The 16,993-nt window shown below is 43.9% G+C and overlaps 2 protein-coding genes across 5 annotated transcripts in view; both read left to right on the forward strand.

Moving 5' to 3' along the window:
* The window catches only part of GALNT18 (polypeptide N-acetylgalactosaminyltransferase 18), a 346,389-nt gene that overhangs the window by 258,060 nt on the left and 71,336 nt on the right, over positions 1 to 16,993 (forward strand). The gene's annotated exons all lie outside the window — the stretch shown is intronic.
* LOC103002364 (60 kDa heat shock protein, mitochondrial-like) lies at positions 8,708 to 10,252 on the forward strand. The gene is given in 4 exon segments (XM_057552864.1): positions 8,708 to 9,193; position 9,399; positions 9,507 to 9,626; positions 9,628 to 10,252. Coding segments are annotated over 4 exon segments (1,212 nt in total). The 5' UTR covers positions 8,708 to 8,720; the 3' UTR covers positions 10,246 to 10,252.

Below are 16,993 nucleotides of genomic sequence, written 5' to 3' on the forward strand. Positions count from 1 at the left end.
TCCAGAGTTTAGTCAGAGTAAAGTTTACCCACTATAAGGGTCTAGAAAAATTCACCTATGTTTTTTTCTAATACTTGTATGGTTGTATTTTTTACATTTTAATCTCTGAATCATTCAGAATTGATCCTGATGTATGGTGTGAGGAATGGGCCCAATGTCTTATTTTTCTATATGGCCATCCAGTTATCCTAACACCTTCTATTTAAAATTACATCTTTTCCTCACTGGTTTGCAATACTACCTTTATCATAGACTAAATTGCCATACATATTTGGGTCTGTTTCTGGATTTTCTATTCTAGTTCCATTAATCTGTTAGTGTATTCATATACTAATATCACACAATTTTAATTATGTAGCCTTTATATTGTTTGTAAGTTCAAACTTAAAAATGTTTGTAAGTTATATTAAGTTTGTAAGTTGGATTCTGGCTTGCCAACTGTGTATCATGGAGATCTTGGATTCAAAGGAAGAGAAGATCTGTGAGAGACAGAAATATCACCTTTCCCACTTCCTTCCTATCTAGACTTTAAAATACTTAATGTCAAGATTTATGGCTACTTAATTTTCAAACTGATACTTGGAACCTAATATGTGCTCAATGAACAGGTTTTGAATTTGAAGGCCAGTCAAATGTAAGAGAATTTATTCTATGTATCTCAGAAGGTTAGAGCCATGAACAGTGGGGTGGAAGCTGTAATGGATGTAGTTATCAATTCAATATGAGAAACAAATATTAGAATCATAAAAAGGAAGGGATGCCTAATGGAATCGTGAGCTCCCTATAATAGGACATGAACATGACCACCCCTCGGTATTACTAGAAAGAGATGAGATTTATGACCGAAATACTAATAGTTAATAGTAGTGTAGCAGTAATTATATGTGAGCTACTGTCCTAAGTGCTTTACATGTATTAACTCCCTTAATCCTTGCAGCAACCTTGTGATGTAGAATCTTTTATTACCCCCACTTCCAGGAGGGTATACTGAAGCACAGAGAAGTGATATAACTTGCCCTAGGAGAATGGTAGGACATATATACACTACCAAATGTAAAATCGATAGCTAGTCGGAAGCAGCTGCATAGCACAGGGAGATCAGCTCGGTGCTTTGTGTCCACCTAGAGGGGTGGGATAGAGAGGGTGGGAGGGAGACGCAAGAGGGAGGAGATATGGGGATATATGTATATGTATAGCTGATTCACTTTGTTATAAAGCAGAAACTAACACACCATTGTAAAGCAATTATACTCCAATAAAGATGTTAAAAGAAAATGGTAAAGCTGAGATTTCAACCCAGGAAGAGTGGCTTCAGAAACCATTATGCCTTATATAGATAGGCATAGTGTAGTGGCTTTCAGTAAGAAATCAGATCAGATTTCTCATGATCTCCTTGTGGGTTCATTTATGTGTGTATTCATTCATTCATTCTTGCCAGGTGCTGGGAAACTGGAGGTGAATGACATAGACCCTGTCTTTGAGTGGCCTTCAGTCTAGCGGGAGAGACAACCACCTCCCCATCTTCTAAGTATCAATACTAATCTAACAGATTATAGAAAATGTCATGAGCTTAAACAGGATGTTTTGACCCCTTCCTCCATTGTGACTTTAAGGACTTCTGTGTTTTTTGATCTACCAATGGTGACTGTAGTAAGTATACAACTCAGAGAAACTGCTGACACTATTTCTTGTGAGAGTTCTAAAAAAAAAATTTAAAAAAAAACAAAAAATGCAAACTATTATTCTTTTTCCAAATTATGAGTAGTAGTAAAGATCATCAGCACGAACTAAAGCAACAAACAAAAATGAAGACAGTAAAAATTTTAAAAGCTAAAAAATTGATTGAAGAAATGAATAGTAGTATAATTTACATCTGCAAAATTTGATTCAGGAAAACTAAACTTGGTTGAAACCATGACCACAAAAGAAAACTCTGTGATGGAGGCCATAACTGTAAAAAAGATGTAGATTTTAAAATTACTAATAGATAAGTCATATCTTAGTTGTAAAATCAATGCAAAAAAGTATTATCCCCCATGAAAATAAGTCTAGTAAAATAAAATTGGAAAATTAGCATAAAAGGAAATATATTTTAATTACATTATATAGAAAACTGACCAAGAGAATTAAAGTCCCTTAATGACATTTATTCCAGAAAATACTTCCTGGATGAAGATTCATCATTGTGAATATAATTCGGATTGAAGCACTAAGTAAGGCGTAACCTAGTGCTCAGGATCGAAATGGCAAGGGTGAAAGATGCTGTGTGCATTACAGTAGCACCCAAGAGGGAGTGACCCCTCTACTCCTGGGAGCTGGGTGAGGCTTCACAAAGGAGGCAGCATTTAGGCTGGGCCTAAGCAATGAACGTGTGTTATTCAGGTGGGAAGAGGAGGACAGGTGTTCCAGAGAGTTGAGGTGACACGTGCAAAGTGACAGCTGAGAAAGAACAATGACTATGGCTGAATTCTAAGGCTGGGAACTGGGGATCTGTAACATGGGGCTAAAACAGAGGGCCAGTGACAGACAAGGTAGAGCCATCAGATGGAGAAAAAGAGTGGTCATTGGCAATCCAGCAGGTGGCCTTCGGTGAACTCTTTGCTCATCCTGGCTTGTCCAACATTTTCATCAGTGACTTAAGTAAAAGGAAAAAGTGAACTTATGGTGGATGACCTATTACTGGGAGAGTCCAGACAGACATTTCCTTGGTTACTAACATTGGCCTTTCTAGGTCTGAAATGTCTAAGAGTTGGTTTAGTGACATCAACTCTTGGGCAACAAAAGAAGATTATTATTTCATAAAGCAGATACATGCTCTACAGTTGGTAGCAGTATTAGGCCACAAGTCTGGAAGATGATAATAATATTATTAATCATAACAATAATGAGAGGAGGAACTTCCATTTATTGGATGCTATTGACCCATCACTTTGTTTATATTATCTTGTTAATTTTTATGTAAGTCCCATGAGGTCCATGTTGTTATCCCCATTTTGTAAGTTAGGAAGCTGGAAGTAATAGGATAAAATACCTCCCCAAATCACTCAAGATCTTAAGAACCAGCCTGAGTGGTTTCAAGGTTCATACCTTATCACTGTGTCACGATGCTCTTCCACCTCTGCCTTCAGGGTTTAAAATTGTCCATGGCATAAAGTTTAATTTCAGGGGCTAACCTGGGTCAGCATCACTTTGGAGAATGACCACAGTACCGTTTCAGTGCTTGAGGATTCAGCCCAAATCCCTCATGGGAGATGGGGGCCTCGTTCAGACAGTACCACGCAATGTCTTCACCCGAGGTCGCAGGAGACATCAAAACTGGAGGGGGTGACAGAGACAAGAGCTGAGCTGAAAGCCAGAGTCCAGAGTGTCAGAAAGGAGGTAGATTGAGGAACTGCCAAATGAGAAGAGCTGGTAACAGGAGGTCAGAAACCTCCTGTTCAGGGAGCCAGAGACACGCAGGAGGAAGAGAAAGCAAAGTAGGGGATATAGCAACTACCCAGAAGAGGCATCGCCATTATTTGAAACTTTTACAAAATGTATCTAGGGTTAAAGGGCTAGAGACTTTGCTAAAATTACTAGTGAAAGAGGCCCAAGCAAGTGTACGTGTGCTTGTCAAGCCTGCTGGATACTGAAGCACCCGAGGGACCACACGGTTCTCCCCAGAGGCCTTGGGCTTAGAAGGCTGAGTAAGCTCATTGCTGGCACCCAAGGCTGGGTGAGAACAAGGACGCTAATTACAAACACTGTATACCACGATTTTAGGTACATCAGCTAGTCTCTGCCAACACAGTGACAGAGACGTGAAAAGGAAGAGAAGGGGTGTGGGCACCAGCGTTCTCACTCCACTGGAAAGGTCTCAGGAGACCACCGAAAGCAACATCTGATAGAAAGCCTACAAGCAGATTCTCTGACCCACCCCCTGTCCCTGGAGACAGAGAAAATTAAACACCTTAAATTGGATTTCAGTCTCTGTTGCTTCTAAATGTTATGGTTGGTCCAAGCCAGCTGGAGCTAGAGTTCAGAATAACCCGCGAGCTTAGAGCCACACGTCCTTCTGTGGGGAGGGGGGGGAGGGCGTGGCGTGGAGGGTGTCGTGGGCTGTCACTGTTTTGTATCACTCTTTCGTGAACTGGGATCTGCCGTGGCATTGTCCTTCAGCTGCTGTCATGGGGTAAATAAAGCCTACAGGAGGCTGCAAGCTGTACAATGGAATAACTATTCATCTATGCCATCTTCTGAGGCCAAGGATTTCAAGACATGAGACACAGGTTTCAAGGTTGCGGGCTTTTGTTCTTCCTAAGGGCATCTTCCCGGTGACTCAGAGCTTTAGCTAAGGCATTGTCCATGTGTTCCCTCAGCGCTGTGTTAGATGCTAATAGTGATCTGAGTGCTCATTGGAGGTCAAGACGTAGCCTTTCCTGGTCCTTATAAATGAGTTATTAAAGTTTGACAAAGATGGCATTGAGATTTCAAGCCCAGATGATGAGAGATTTGGGGGTACCATTGACTAAGAGAGGGGTCTTTGGTGTAGAGAGTTGGTTTGTGGGGAAAAATGGGGCAAGTTTGATATTAGAAATAACAATGGAAATAACCAGAAAGCGTGCATTATTCGTCCATCTATTTATTTACACAGTGAACATTTATTATGCTGCTTGTGTTCTGCACCTGGCATTAGGGGAGAAATGTAATACCCAGATCTTGACTTCAGCAAGAAGCCAGAACTAACGGTAAAGAGAAGATTTGGAGGTGAGACAGGGGATCAGGTGCCCTCCGTGTGCCCACCAAAGGTAAGAGGATGGAGGAGCCCAGAGAGGATGAAAGTCTGAACTAGAAAGAGATTTTAGAATTGAGCATGGGCATAGGAAATGGGGCAGGTGGCAGCGTGGTGCCCATAGTTACAGAGAAGAATTGACTAGAAAGATAAGAGCTGGGTTGGTGGAAAATCACAGATGTCATGGGAAGCATTTCAGGATTGCACTAGTCATGGTAAGATGACCACTGATGATAATAGCTACCATTTATTGATTGTTTACTTTGTGCTTGGTGCTTTTATTTATTTAATACTAGACAGTGTGCTGAGCGCTGGGCATACAGTGATGAACAGGATTGTCTACGTTGTACCCTGTTAGAGCTTACATCCTGGTGAGTTTTATCCTGTATGTCATTTCGTCCTGAGAACCACAAGAGGCTAGAATTATTATCCTCATTTTACAGTCGAGAAGACTGAGGCTCAGAGAGGTTGAGTCAGTTGCCCAGGTCCCACATAGAAAGAGTTCGGTGGAGCTGGGATTTGGACACGGTTCTGTCTGATGCCTAAGCCTCTAAAACCCTGTACTGTGAGAATATGAGTGGAGAAAGGGCATCCAGATGCAAGTGGAAGAAGCCTTTGAGGGGACAGTTGGGGTCAAGGGGTGGTGAAAGAATACAGATTCCAAAGGAGGGATTGAGGGGGCAAGGAGTTTAGAGATTTTATTTGACCAAGAATGGAGGGAGAGGGATTCCTTGAAAACTGCTTGCAGGCACAGGCCAAGTGCAAGGGCCCTGGGAAAATATGGACTTGACCTTGAGAGAGGAGTTGACATTGTCCTTCTAGGTGGTCAGCTGTAGCCAGCCCTGCTCTGTTGGAATGTGTGCCACTAGGCGTGGCCTCCTGGGACCGTGGGGCCTGAAATTCCCAGGGCCCTTGAGGTCTGAGCATCCTGGGGCCTACGAAGCCTAAACCTCCGGGATCGGGGTCTTCTCTGCTTGCGATCTCCATATGGGAGGGGAGCTTAGCGCCCCAAGCAGCCCAGAGCCAATTATTCTGCCATGCTGGGTAGCCAGAAGGCGTCTGAAACATTGAGAGGAAGGCTCTTTGCCATAGCACATTATCTTTCGCTCACCCGCCACGGAGTGACTCTGCAATTACAAACCAGCCGCCGAGCAGACACAGCTTAACAGTACGTTGTAAAAGTTTTACGGTTAGTAAAGATAAGTGCAAAATGAATCCCTAAAGAACAAAGCAATTAAAAAAGTACATAATGAAGCAATTACCTAGAAGTGGTGGGGAGCAGAAGGAGAGGACCCATGGACAATTTTATTCTGGAAGGGTCTTCACACTTATGTTTCTTTAATTGTGTTCAATGAGAGAGCCATAGCAAAGTAAGATTAATAAGCTGCACAGAAGAGGTAACAGTTGATAAAGGGGTTTGAGAGCCAAGCTGAAGAAAATTTTACCTTGTTAAAAAGTTGGGACCAAGGTGGAAAATAGCTATAAAGGCCATTATTGGGACCATTAATGAAATTTGATTATAGGCTGTGGATTAGATAATAGTAATGTCTCAATGTATAATTTCCTGATTTGGGGAAAAAAGCAAAAGCAAAAGCGTAAAAAACCTGGGAGCCAGCAATGGATGTTAAAGCTCCGGAGAGTCAGTTTCTCTCTCCTTTTCTTATTCTTTTTTTGTTTTGTATTTTGTCTTTCTTTAATTGAGTCTGCCTGCTGCTTTGTATTGTGCCCTTGGAAGGTAACTTCTTTGCCACCATTACATTGTGTTTCCAATTTTCCAGGAAGGGACCACCAGGCAAGGCCAGAATCAGCTCCTCAGAATGACTGATAGAAACTGAGCAGGGACTGCCCCCCACTTCCTCCTCCCCCCCTCCTCCTCTCCTTCCTCCTCCCCTTCCTCTCCCTCCCCTCCCCCTCCCCCTCTCTTCCTCCTCTCCCTCCTCCTCCCCCTCCTCCTCCCCTTCCTCTTCCTCCTCCTCCCCTTCCTCCTCCCCTTCCTCCTCCGCTTCCTCCTCCCCTTCCTCTCCCCCTCCTCCTCTTCTTCCTCCTCCCCTTCCTCCTCCCTCTCCTCCTCTTCTTCCTCCTCCCCCTCCTCCTCTTCTTCCTCCTCCCCCTCCTCCTCTTCTTCCTCCTCCCCCTCCTCCTCCCCCTCCTCCTCTTCTTCCTCCTCCCCCTCCTCCTCTTCAGCATCAGCATCTCTACCAGCATGATCACCATCCAAACAGTGTTGTGGTTTTCTTTTGAAAAATCCTCATACTCACTAATCTGAACTTGCAGAAGGGGAATTAAGAGACATCTACTCCCATTGCAAATGCTCTTCACTTTGTAAAGCAATGCAAGGGGCAAGATCCTGATGAGTAAAATTTCCCAGTGCTTACCAATGATGGTTTACAGAAATTATCCCTACACACAAGTTTTTCCATCAAGCGGGCTTACCTGCCCATAAAGTCAGCCCTGAGGATAGAGAGTTACCCCCAGTAATACCCCCAGGAGACATTTACTCCCCGAGGTCCTGTCTCTCTCTGTGTCTGGGCTGTCTCTCTAGTTTTGGATAGTCTAAGGAACGGGACCTCTTTCCTTGCTTAGTGCTGGCCACACTCAATGCAGTGTGTCTGGCTTTATTCATTATGCCTACTTCAAATGCTGCTCATCAGTGAGTGAGGGTCTTGATGGCGTGTGTCATTTTCACTGCCTTAGAACTGGTAGTCCTATAAAGAAATCATGGCGTAGGGGAGAGAAAATATTAGTAATACTATGATTTCAAGACAGATGCTTATCTTGGGTTTCAATGTTTCTAAAATCAGGTTGTGCCTGAAAAATTTGGCATATATAGATAAATAATAAACATATAAATAAATTACAATTTATTATCCTAATCAGAACACTTTTGAGAGTAAAAGAGGATACCACTAACTGTTACACTGGACCAGCAGGCATGAACCAATGTTGTCATGGGCAAACCAGGACATATTACTTAACTTATAATTTTATATGTACGTTTAATGCATTTTCATTCATTTGACGTTGTTTGGTAGGCGCCTGCCATAGGTGACATTGGGCATACAGTGTTTAACATTGATCACATAATGCTTAAAATTACATGCTTAATATTTGGCATACAATGTTTAAAAAGTAAACACAGCCCCTTCCCTCTTGGAGCTGATGGTATAATGGGACAGACAGCTGATAAAAGGGAACAAAGAATAGATGTATAGTTACAAATTGTAATGAGTGCCGTATTAGTCAATTCCGGCCGCCATAACAAAATACCATAGACTGGATGGCTTAAACAACAGAAGTTTATTTTCTCACAGTTCTGAAGGCTGAAAGTCTGAGATCAGGGAACCAGCATGGTCAGATTCTGGTGAGAGCTCTCTTCCTGGCTTCCAGACAACCACCATCCTGTTGTGTCCTACATGGTAGAGAGAGAGCTCTACGGTCCCTTCCTCTTCTTATAAGGACACCAGTTGTGTCTGGTCAGGATTCAGCCCTTACAACCTTATTTGACCTTCATCACATCCTTAAAGGCTCTATCTCCAATACAGTCACATGGTGGGGGGCTGGTGATAAGGATTCAACATATGAATTTTCAGGGTCGGAGGGACACAATGAAAAACACAGAGTGTAAGTTCCAAAAAGTCATGGGCTTTGTAGGTTTCGTTCAGTGACAAAATTCCCATCTCATATTACAGCCCCCAGCACAAAGGAAGGAAATACTCAATAAATGATGGTTGAATTGAATTAAAGCGGAGAAGGGACATGGTCTGATTTATAATTTTAGAAGATGGACTGGACAGCAACAAAGGTTGAAGCAAAAAAACTTGTTAGAAGGCTATTGATAGGTGGAGGGAGGGGACACGGGCTCATTGCTGTGTGTGCCCTGCAGTCTGTCCCTCACTCGCCGCCGACTGCCTGTCTCGTCGCCCGCAAGCCGTGCCGCCGCCCCACAAAAATGCTTCGATTACCCGCAGTCCTTCACCAGATGAGGCCAGCGTCCAGGGCAGTGGCTCCTCATCTCACTCGGGCTTATGCCAAAGATGTAAAATTTGGTGCGGATGCCGGAGCCTTAATGCTTCAAGTTGTAGACATTTTAGCTGATGCTGTAGCCGTTACTATGGGGCCAAAGGGAAGGACAGTGGTTATTGAACAGAGTTGGGGAAGTCCCAAAGTGACAAAAGATGCTGTGACTGTTGCAACGTCCATTGACTTAAAAGATAAATATAAAAATATTGGCGCTAAACTTGTTCAAGATGTTGCCAATAACACAAACGAAGAGGCTGGGGATGGCACCACTACTGCTACTGTTCTGGCACGTTCTATCGCCAAGGAAGGCTTTGAGAAGATTAGCAAAGGTGCTAATCCAGTAGAAATCAGGAGAGGTGTGATGTTAGCTGTTGATGCTGTAATTGCTGAACTTAAGAAGCAGTCTAGGGGCTTCCCTGGTGGCGCAGTGGTTGAGAATCTGCCTGCCAATGCAGGGAACACGGGTTCGAGCCCTGGTCTGGGAAGATCCCACATGCCGCGGAGCAACTAGGCCCGTGAGCCACAATTACTGAGCCTGCGCATCTGGAGCCTGTGCTCCGCAACAAGAGAGGCCGCGATAGTGAGAGGCCCGCGCACTGCGATGAAGAGTGGCCCCTGCTTGCCCTAACTAGAGAAAGCCCTCGCACAGAAACGAAGACCCAACACAGCCATAAATAAATAAGTAAATAATTAAGAAAAAAAAAAGAAGAAGCAGTCTAAGCCTGTGGCAACCCCAGAAGAGATTGCCCAGGTTACTACGATTTCTGCAAATGGAGACAAAGAAATTGGCAACATCATTTCTGATGCGATGAAAAAGGTTGGAAGAAAGGACGTTAATCACAGTAAAGGATGGAAAAACACTGAATGACGAATTAGAAATTATTGAAGGCATGAAGTTTGATAGAGGGTATATCTCTGCATACTTTATTAATACATCAAAAGGTCAGAAATGTGAATTCCAAGATGCCTGTGTTCTGTTGAGTGAAAAGAAAATTTCTGGTGTCCAGTCCATTGTTCCTGCTCTTGGAATTGCCAACGCTCACCGTAAGCCCTTGGTCATAATTTCTGAAGATGTGGATGGAGAAACTCTAAGTACACTCATTTTGAATAGGCTGAAAGTTGGTCTTCAGGTTGTAGCAGTCAAAGCTCCAGGTTTTGGTGACAACAGAAAGAACCAGCTTAAAGACAGGGCTATTGCTACTGGTGGTACAGTATTTGGAGAAGAAGAGCTAACTCTAAATCTTGAAGATGTTCAGCCTCATGACTTAGGAAAAGTTGGAGAGATCATTGTGACCAAAGATGATGCCATGCTCTTGAAAGGAAAAGGTGACAAGGCTCAAATTGAAAAGCGTATTCAAGAAATCATCGAGCAGTTAGATATTACAGCTAGTGAATATGAAAAGGAAAAACTGAATGAACGTCTGGCAAAACCTCAGATGGTGTTGCTGTGCTAAAGGTTGGTGGGACAAGTGACGTTGAAGTGAATGAAAAGAAAGACAGAGTTACAGATGCCCTTAATGTTATGTGAGCTGCTGTTGAAGACGGCATTGTTTTGGGAGGGGGCTCTGCCCTGCTTCAGTGCCTTCCAACCTTGGATTCAAAACTCCAGCTAACGAAGATCAAAAAATTAGTATAGACATTATTTTTAAAACACTCAAAATTCCTGCAATGACCATTGCTAAGAATGCAAGTGTTGAAGTTGAGAAAATTTTGCAGAGTTCTTCAGAAGTTGGTTATGACGCTATGCTTGGAGATTTTGTGAATATGGTGGAAAAAGGAATCCTTGATCCAACTAAAGTTGTAAGAAGTGCATTACTGGATGCTGCTGGAGTGGCCTCTCTGTTAACTACAGCAGAAGGTGTAGTCACAGAAATTCCTAAAGAAGAGAAGGATCCTGGAATGGGCGGAATGGGTGGAATGGGAGGTGGTATGGGAGGTGGCATGTCCTAATTCCTAGAATAGTGCTTTACCATCATTAATGAGCTGTGAGAGGAAGCTCAAGGCAGCGTTCCTCACCAACAACTTTAAGAGAGGTCAGTTGAAGGAGATGACTGAAGAAAAGGCTGGTTGATGTTTAAGAAAATCACTATAACCATCAGTTACTGATTTCAGTTGACAACATAGAATGGTTTACTGCTGTCATCGTCCGTGCCTACAGATAATTTATTTTGTATTTTTGAATAAGGGCATTTGTACATTCCTGGTTAGAAAAAAAAAAAGGCTATTGATAGAGTTGTCCACACAAAAATAATTGGACCAGAATGTTGTCTGTACATATTGAGAGATGTGATTAAATTTAAGCTATATTTAGGAGGTAGAACTGACTGTATTTGCTGATGCATTACTGGATAATTATGGATGAGTTACATAATTATTTATGTAGGTTTCAGGCGTGGGCTATTAGATGGATGAGGGGAAGACAAAGGGACAGCTGGGGAGGCAGGGAAGGAAAGCAAGAACTTGGTTTTGGACAAGGTAAGCTTGCGATGCCTGAGAGATACACACGTGGAGGAGACATGTAGGCAGGTGGATATATAAATCTCGAGCTCAGCAGAATGTGGTGTTTCCTCCTGCCCTGAAAAGTTCTTATTACAGCGGTGGTGAATCTTATCATCAATGGAATCTTACACTGACAATAGTTATACCTCACACTTAGTGGGCTCTAGACTTGGGCTAGGTGTTGAAATTCTCTCATTTGATCCTCACAACTACTTTTGCAGTGTGTCATTTTTGTCTCCATTTCACAGACAAGAAAACTGAATATTAGTAAGTGAAATGAAATGTCTGAAGTCACCGATTCAGCAAATGGGAAATGTAGGATTTGACAGCAAGACTGTTTAACCCCTGTTCTCTGACCAAAATGTCCTCCTGTCTCTCAAGAGGCAGAGGTCTTGGAAACATTTCCTACTGTGCTTCTATATTATCATGTGACCTTGAACCTCAGGTGGGAAATGAAAGGTAATCTGTTAGGTCCCCTGCAGTTCTGCTATACTGCAATGCTGATCTCTTTTGTAAATCCCATTTTTAAAGTGAGTTTGCTGTAGGTACCTATCAGAGATGAAACCCAAGCTGACAATTCATTTTGATGTGTATGAAAAGGGCAAATCTCTTTAAGTGAAGACCCAGCACACTAGCTTTCTTAATCTGAATTCCAGTGGAGTAAGAAGAAAACTCTTCAGAACAAATACTTCTGAGTGAGAAAATGTTCAGCATCTCAGATTCATTTTATCATCTGAATGATAACCTCGAGGGTTCCTCTGAGCCGAATGTGGGTGTGATGCTTGGGCCAGACATACAGCTTTTCCTCTAATGTTTGCACCCAGGGTCTGCCAAACTTCCCCACCTACGCTGTCCCAGTGACACATGGGTCACCTGTTATCTGGCTCCACCGTGCTGGGAGGTGACAGATTGTATTATACTTTCCTCTAGTGATTCTGATTGCCCTGCATTTCAGAAAGGACCCTCCTAACTTATCCTCCTGGCTTATCCTTTGGCCCAGTGTCACCCTTTTGGTGTGTGTGTGGGAGGGGCATCTGGTATGGACAGTCAATTTGAATTTGATTGGAACATGCTAACGAGCCATTCATTTGGGGAGTAGGGGTTGTTTCTGATTAGATTAAACTTCTGAGAGAGGAAAGAAGCAGCTGCTGATTAAAGACATAAAAAAGGAAACACATTAAATGAGTCAGTGGTTCATCTTCATATAGCAAAGTATAAATTAAACATAGTCCTGGGGATCAGCTCTGAATAGCAGCTGGGTAGAGCGAGCTTTTCTGAATACATCCACAGGAGAAGGCGCTCACAGCAATTCAGAGGGGCTTAACCCACCAGAGAGGGCTCTGAGAACTCCTGAGTAAATGGATGGGCTGAGTTATCTCATAAAAATGTCTCTCACACTAGGGACAGGAAGGGTTTTATTTGGATTTCAGAAAATTGTTCCCTGAGTCCCTGTGACATTCAAGCTCATTATTATTCTCTAACAGCATCAGTGATGGTAATGGGGCCAGAGATCTTAGTTCAAAACAAAAGATGCAATTAGAGTAGAGAGCACACGTGTCAATGGGACCCTGATTTGGAACGTGGCCAATACTTCTGTCTCAGAGCTTGGGGCTTCTGTAGTTTGGGTTCTATAGAAACGCCTGGGCTGGAACTAGCCTTCCCAGCTTCATGCAGGGGGAAGCTGTGAGGGTCAGCCCTGCTAGACTGTGTCACCTGACCAGGGCTGGCGGCATGGCTGCAGCCCCGCCTCCCCTGGCTCACACTAGGATCTGTGGAGCTGCCATGGGGCTGCTACCTGTGGCTGTCGGAGGAACCCTGAGCCATGCCTGGTCTCCAAGCCCCTGGCTTCTCCTCTTCCAGCCTGCTGGCTTCTCCCTTGCTTTTCTTACTGCTGCTCTGGTTCTGAACTGGAACCAGACTCTCCCCTACAGCCTGTTTTGCAGGAGTCCTAATACCTGCCTACCCCTGGCGGCTCCTTCTCTCCCCCCTGAGGACTAAATCTCCTCTCTGTATCTTCAGTCCCTAGTGGGGACCTGCTCTGAATGGACTTATCATCTGGACCTGGACAATCTCTCCCCATGCCTGGAAACTTCTGCTGCAAAGTCTCACCCAATAGATTGAACCCCTGGTTATCCATGCTGCAGGGCCCAAGCCTCTCTGGTCACTTTGCCTCTCCACATGCTGGCAGCTTGTATGAATCAGGGAAATGATCACAGTCTGCAACAGCAGCCCCCAAACCCCAAAGGCTGAACCCAGGACAAGTTTATTTCTCACTCACTTCACAGTCCTCTAAATGTTGGGGGGCTCTCCTGGGCAGCTCTTCTCCAAGTGGTAACTGAGGACTCAGGTTGCTTTTCTTGGGGGTTCCCCGTCTTTGAACTTCAAGGTCATCTTGGCGTAAACATCCAGCGGATTGGGAGGAGAAGCGGTAGAAGTGTTCATGGGTTTCCCACACTGGATACTTACCCACCTGGGCCTGAAAGTGACAGCTGTAATTTCCTCTCTTATTTCATTGGCCTGAGCTGCTCACACAATCCCTCCCGACTTCAAAGGAGGCTGGGAGATGTAGAGGAACACAGATATTCGTAAGCAATAGGAGTCAGCTACATTCTTGGAGACCACCCTTCTCCTGGCTCCACTTCCCCAACCCCAGGTAGGACCAGGCCTGTCTTCTTCCTTTTCTTCCATTCTGTCTTGAGTCCACCCCAGCTTGCATTTGGACAATAGTAATCAGGGCTGTTGGCTGCTATGAGTTTTAAGGTAACCATGTATAAGTTCACCTTGTTTGGAACCACTGAAAGAGGGCGTCTAATCTCAATGACCACGTGTTTGCTAAGCGATCCTCCTGGAATTTCCCATAAGGAAATGAACTTTCACGGTCCCAATCTTTAGAGTCAGAGCATTAGGGTCCGAGGAAAGCTGGGGCCCCTGTCTATGATGGACTGGTTTGCTGAGCTTGGCACCATGGCTGCCCCTGGGTTTCCTATAGGTAAACAGCTATTTCAGCAAATCTCAAGTCCCTGCAAAACAGCCTTTTAACTTTTTCTTCATGAAAAGTTTGCAGACATTCCAGCCCAGCTGGTCTCTTCTTGGATTCCTGCCAGATGAATCCTCCTGCTGCCTTCTGATAGTTAGGAAGGATCCCTTTCAAACAGGGAAACTGCTTCAAGGGCTTCTTACGGCTGACCCAAAATCAGACCCCTTCAGGGACACCTTCCAAGAAAAAGCATCATTTTTTTTTTTTCCCCGAGCAGCAATTCTGTCCAAAAGACCTTTTGGCAGTGTTTTATTGTAAGAATAGGGCTTGGGAAACTGGATCCCCAGGGAGTGTTTTTCTTTGGAGTCTGATGGAAGAATAAGCATTGTCAGACTTTAAAAAATGTTTCCTTACACTTGAAAATAATGAAATATCTGCCTTTGGAAAGCTGGGAGAGCACCAAGGAAAGTGCACAGGGGATGACTCAGAACTAAGGCTCAACTCTCAATCCTTCATTCATGCAATTTATCGAGTATCTATCATGTGCCAGGCCTATTTAGGCTCTTGATATTCCTTAAGGAGAGCAAGGTGGCCGTGGGTCTTCTCTCACAGGCTGGTGTTTTGGGCCCATAAATAGGAAAAAAGCTCCATCTCACTGGTACTCAGGGAAATGCAAATTAAAACTACAGTGAGAGTGAATTTCACACCCATCTATGAACGATGCCAAATGTTGGCAAGATTGTAAAGCAACATGAGTGCTCATCTGTTCTGGTGGGACTGGAACATGGGATTCTCACTTTGGAAGAGTTTCACTCTCCCTGGGAGAGTTGAATGTGTGTTATAACCTATGGCTCAGAAATTCCACTATGTGTAGATACACAGACAGGTGCTCTCTCTTGGGTGCCAGGAGACATGTATAAGAATACTCAAAGGACCACTATTCATAATCCTGAAAACAACCAGACTGTGGACCACCAGGAGAATGCATAAATAAATGTCTGTACATTTATACAATGGAACACAATGGTGATGAAAATAAATGAAGCAAGAAGCAAGTTGAAGAATGCAGACAATATACTTCCATTTATACAGCATTTAAAACCAGGTGAAACTAAGTACGTAGTCGAGCTTGATGGCAAGGAAATTATTAACATGATTCAGGATAATGGGTTACCTTTGTGAGTAAGGAGGAGCACACAGAGATTTCTAAGTTGCTACCAGTACTGTTTCTTAAGTGGGCGGTAGGTAAACAGTTGTCCCTTGTGTTAGGTGTCTTTAAACTGTACATATACAATGTACACAGGCACACAGCTGGAGGAGGTATAGGTGACATGGGAATGCAGAGCAGAGGCATTTAACCAAATTCAGGGCAGACAGGGAAAGTAGGTAGGAATTAGCCAGGCAAATAAATATATGTGATAGGGGGAAGAGGCTGACAGCCTCTGGCTTTTGACTTAGCTTTGTCCAGGTTTGACCTCTCTTTCCTTCTCATTCCCATGCACGGCTGCTACTAGAGTGAGACGCATGCGGTGTCTAGGTGATGCCCTAGTCAGTGTCTTTGTTTGCCTGCATTTCTGACCCTACAACCACTCTGCAAACACGTTGCTGGTCTTCTGCCAACCATTCTCAGGCCTCAGCCTCTATCTTCCTCGTCTTCCTCCCGCCAGCCTGCCTGGGTTGGCTTTCGACTCTTATCTCAGCATTTCACAGCCAAGTTAGGCGAGACAGCTACACATAAAAAGGTAATTAACAACATGAGCCAAGAAACAAGGACCACTTGAGTGGTGCGAATCGTGATTCAGGACTTTGGAGGAACAGGGCCAGGCTGGCTTTGGATGGATGGAGAGCAGGAAGGAGGATGTCTGGGCTAAGGGAACAGTGGGAACATTTTGCCAAGAGAGAAGAACTCATTAAATGTCATAAGGAGATAAAAGCTGGACAGGATTTGGGATCTTATCCTGTGGACTGTGGTTATGAAGTACAAGACTAAGGTGCCACTGCCCCCCAATCACTTACCCTCGGTAGATATTACTAATAAATGGTGGCATGTTTTTCCACTGAGCCCAGACAGAGCCTCAGAATCCTTCTTAACCCAGTGCTTCAGAAGGACATTAATCAGTGAATGGATTTAATATGGGAGTGTTATCTGCTATTCCTACCAAAGACTACAGAGTGATCACCAGACTCTGAGTAGGAGAAATGGTCACACTGTATCCTGATGTCTTGCCTCCAGTGTCTCCCTATTTTATAACTCCCAATTCACAACTCTACCAGTTGTCTCAAATACTGGGTAATATTTGAGGTACTGGCAAGAACACTTAGAACCACAGAATGCAAAAAGTATAAGGTATCTAACATGTCACCGAGTCCAGCTCCTCCATTTGGCAGTTGGGAGAAACTGAGGCTTGGGAAGGAAACAGGTCTATTTATGTAAGTGGCCAACATAGGACATAAACTCAGTCTTCTGACCCTGGCCTTGTACCAGCAGCTCCCAGTCCTGGGAAGGGAAAGGAACCTGATCCTTCCTAAGAACCTACTAGATGCCTATCTTTGCTAGAGGGAGCTTTTCATACAGCATCTCTTTTAAACCTGCCAGTTGCCCCAATAAAAAGGCAACTGACATCCAAGAACAGGTCCAAGTCAAAGGCTAATGTGTGACAGAGGCAGGATTCACACTCTGTCTACCAACCCCCAAGACCTGCGTGCTTTCTTGTAGTTCCCAGATG

The sequence above is a fragment of the Balaenoptera acutorostrata genome, chromosome 9, assembly GCF_949987535.1.
Source record: "Balaenoptera acutorostrata chromosome 9, mBalAcu1.1, whole genome shotgun sequence".
Lineage (NCBI taxonomy): Eukaryota > Metazoa > Chordata > Mammalia > Artiodactyla > Balaenopteridae > Balaenoptera > Balaenoptera acutorostrata.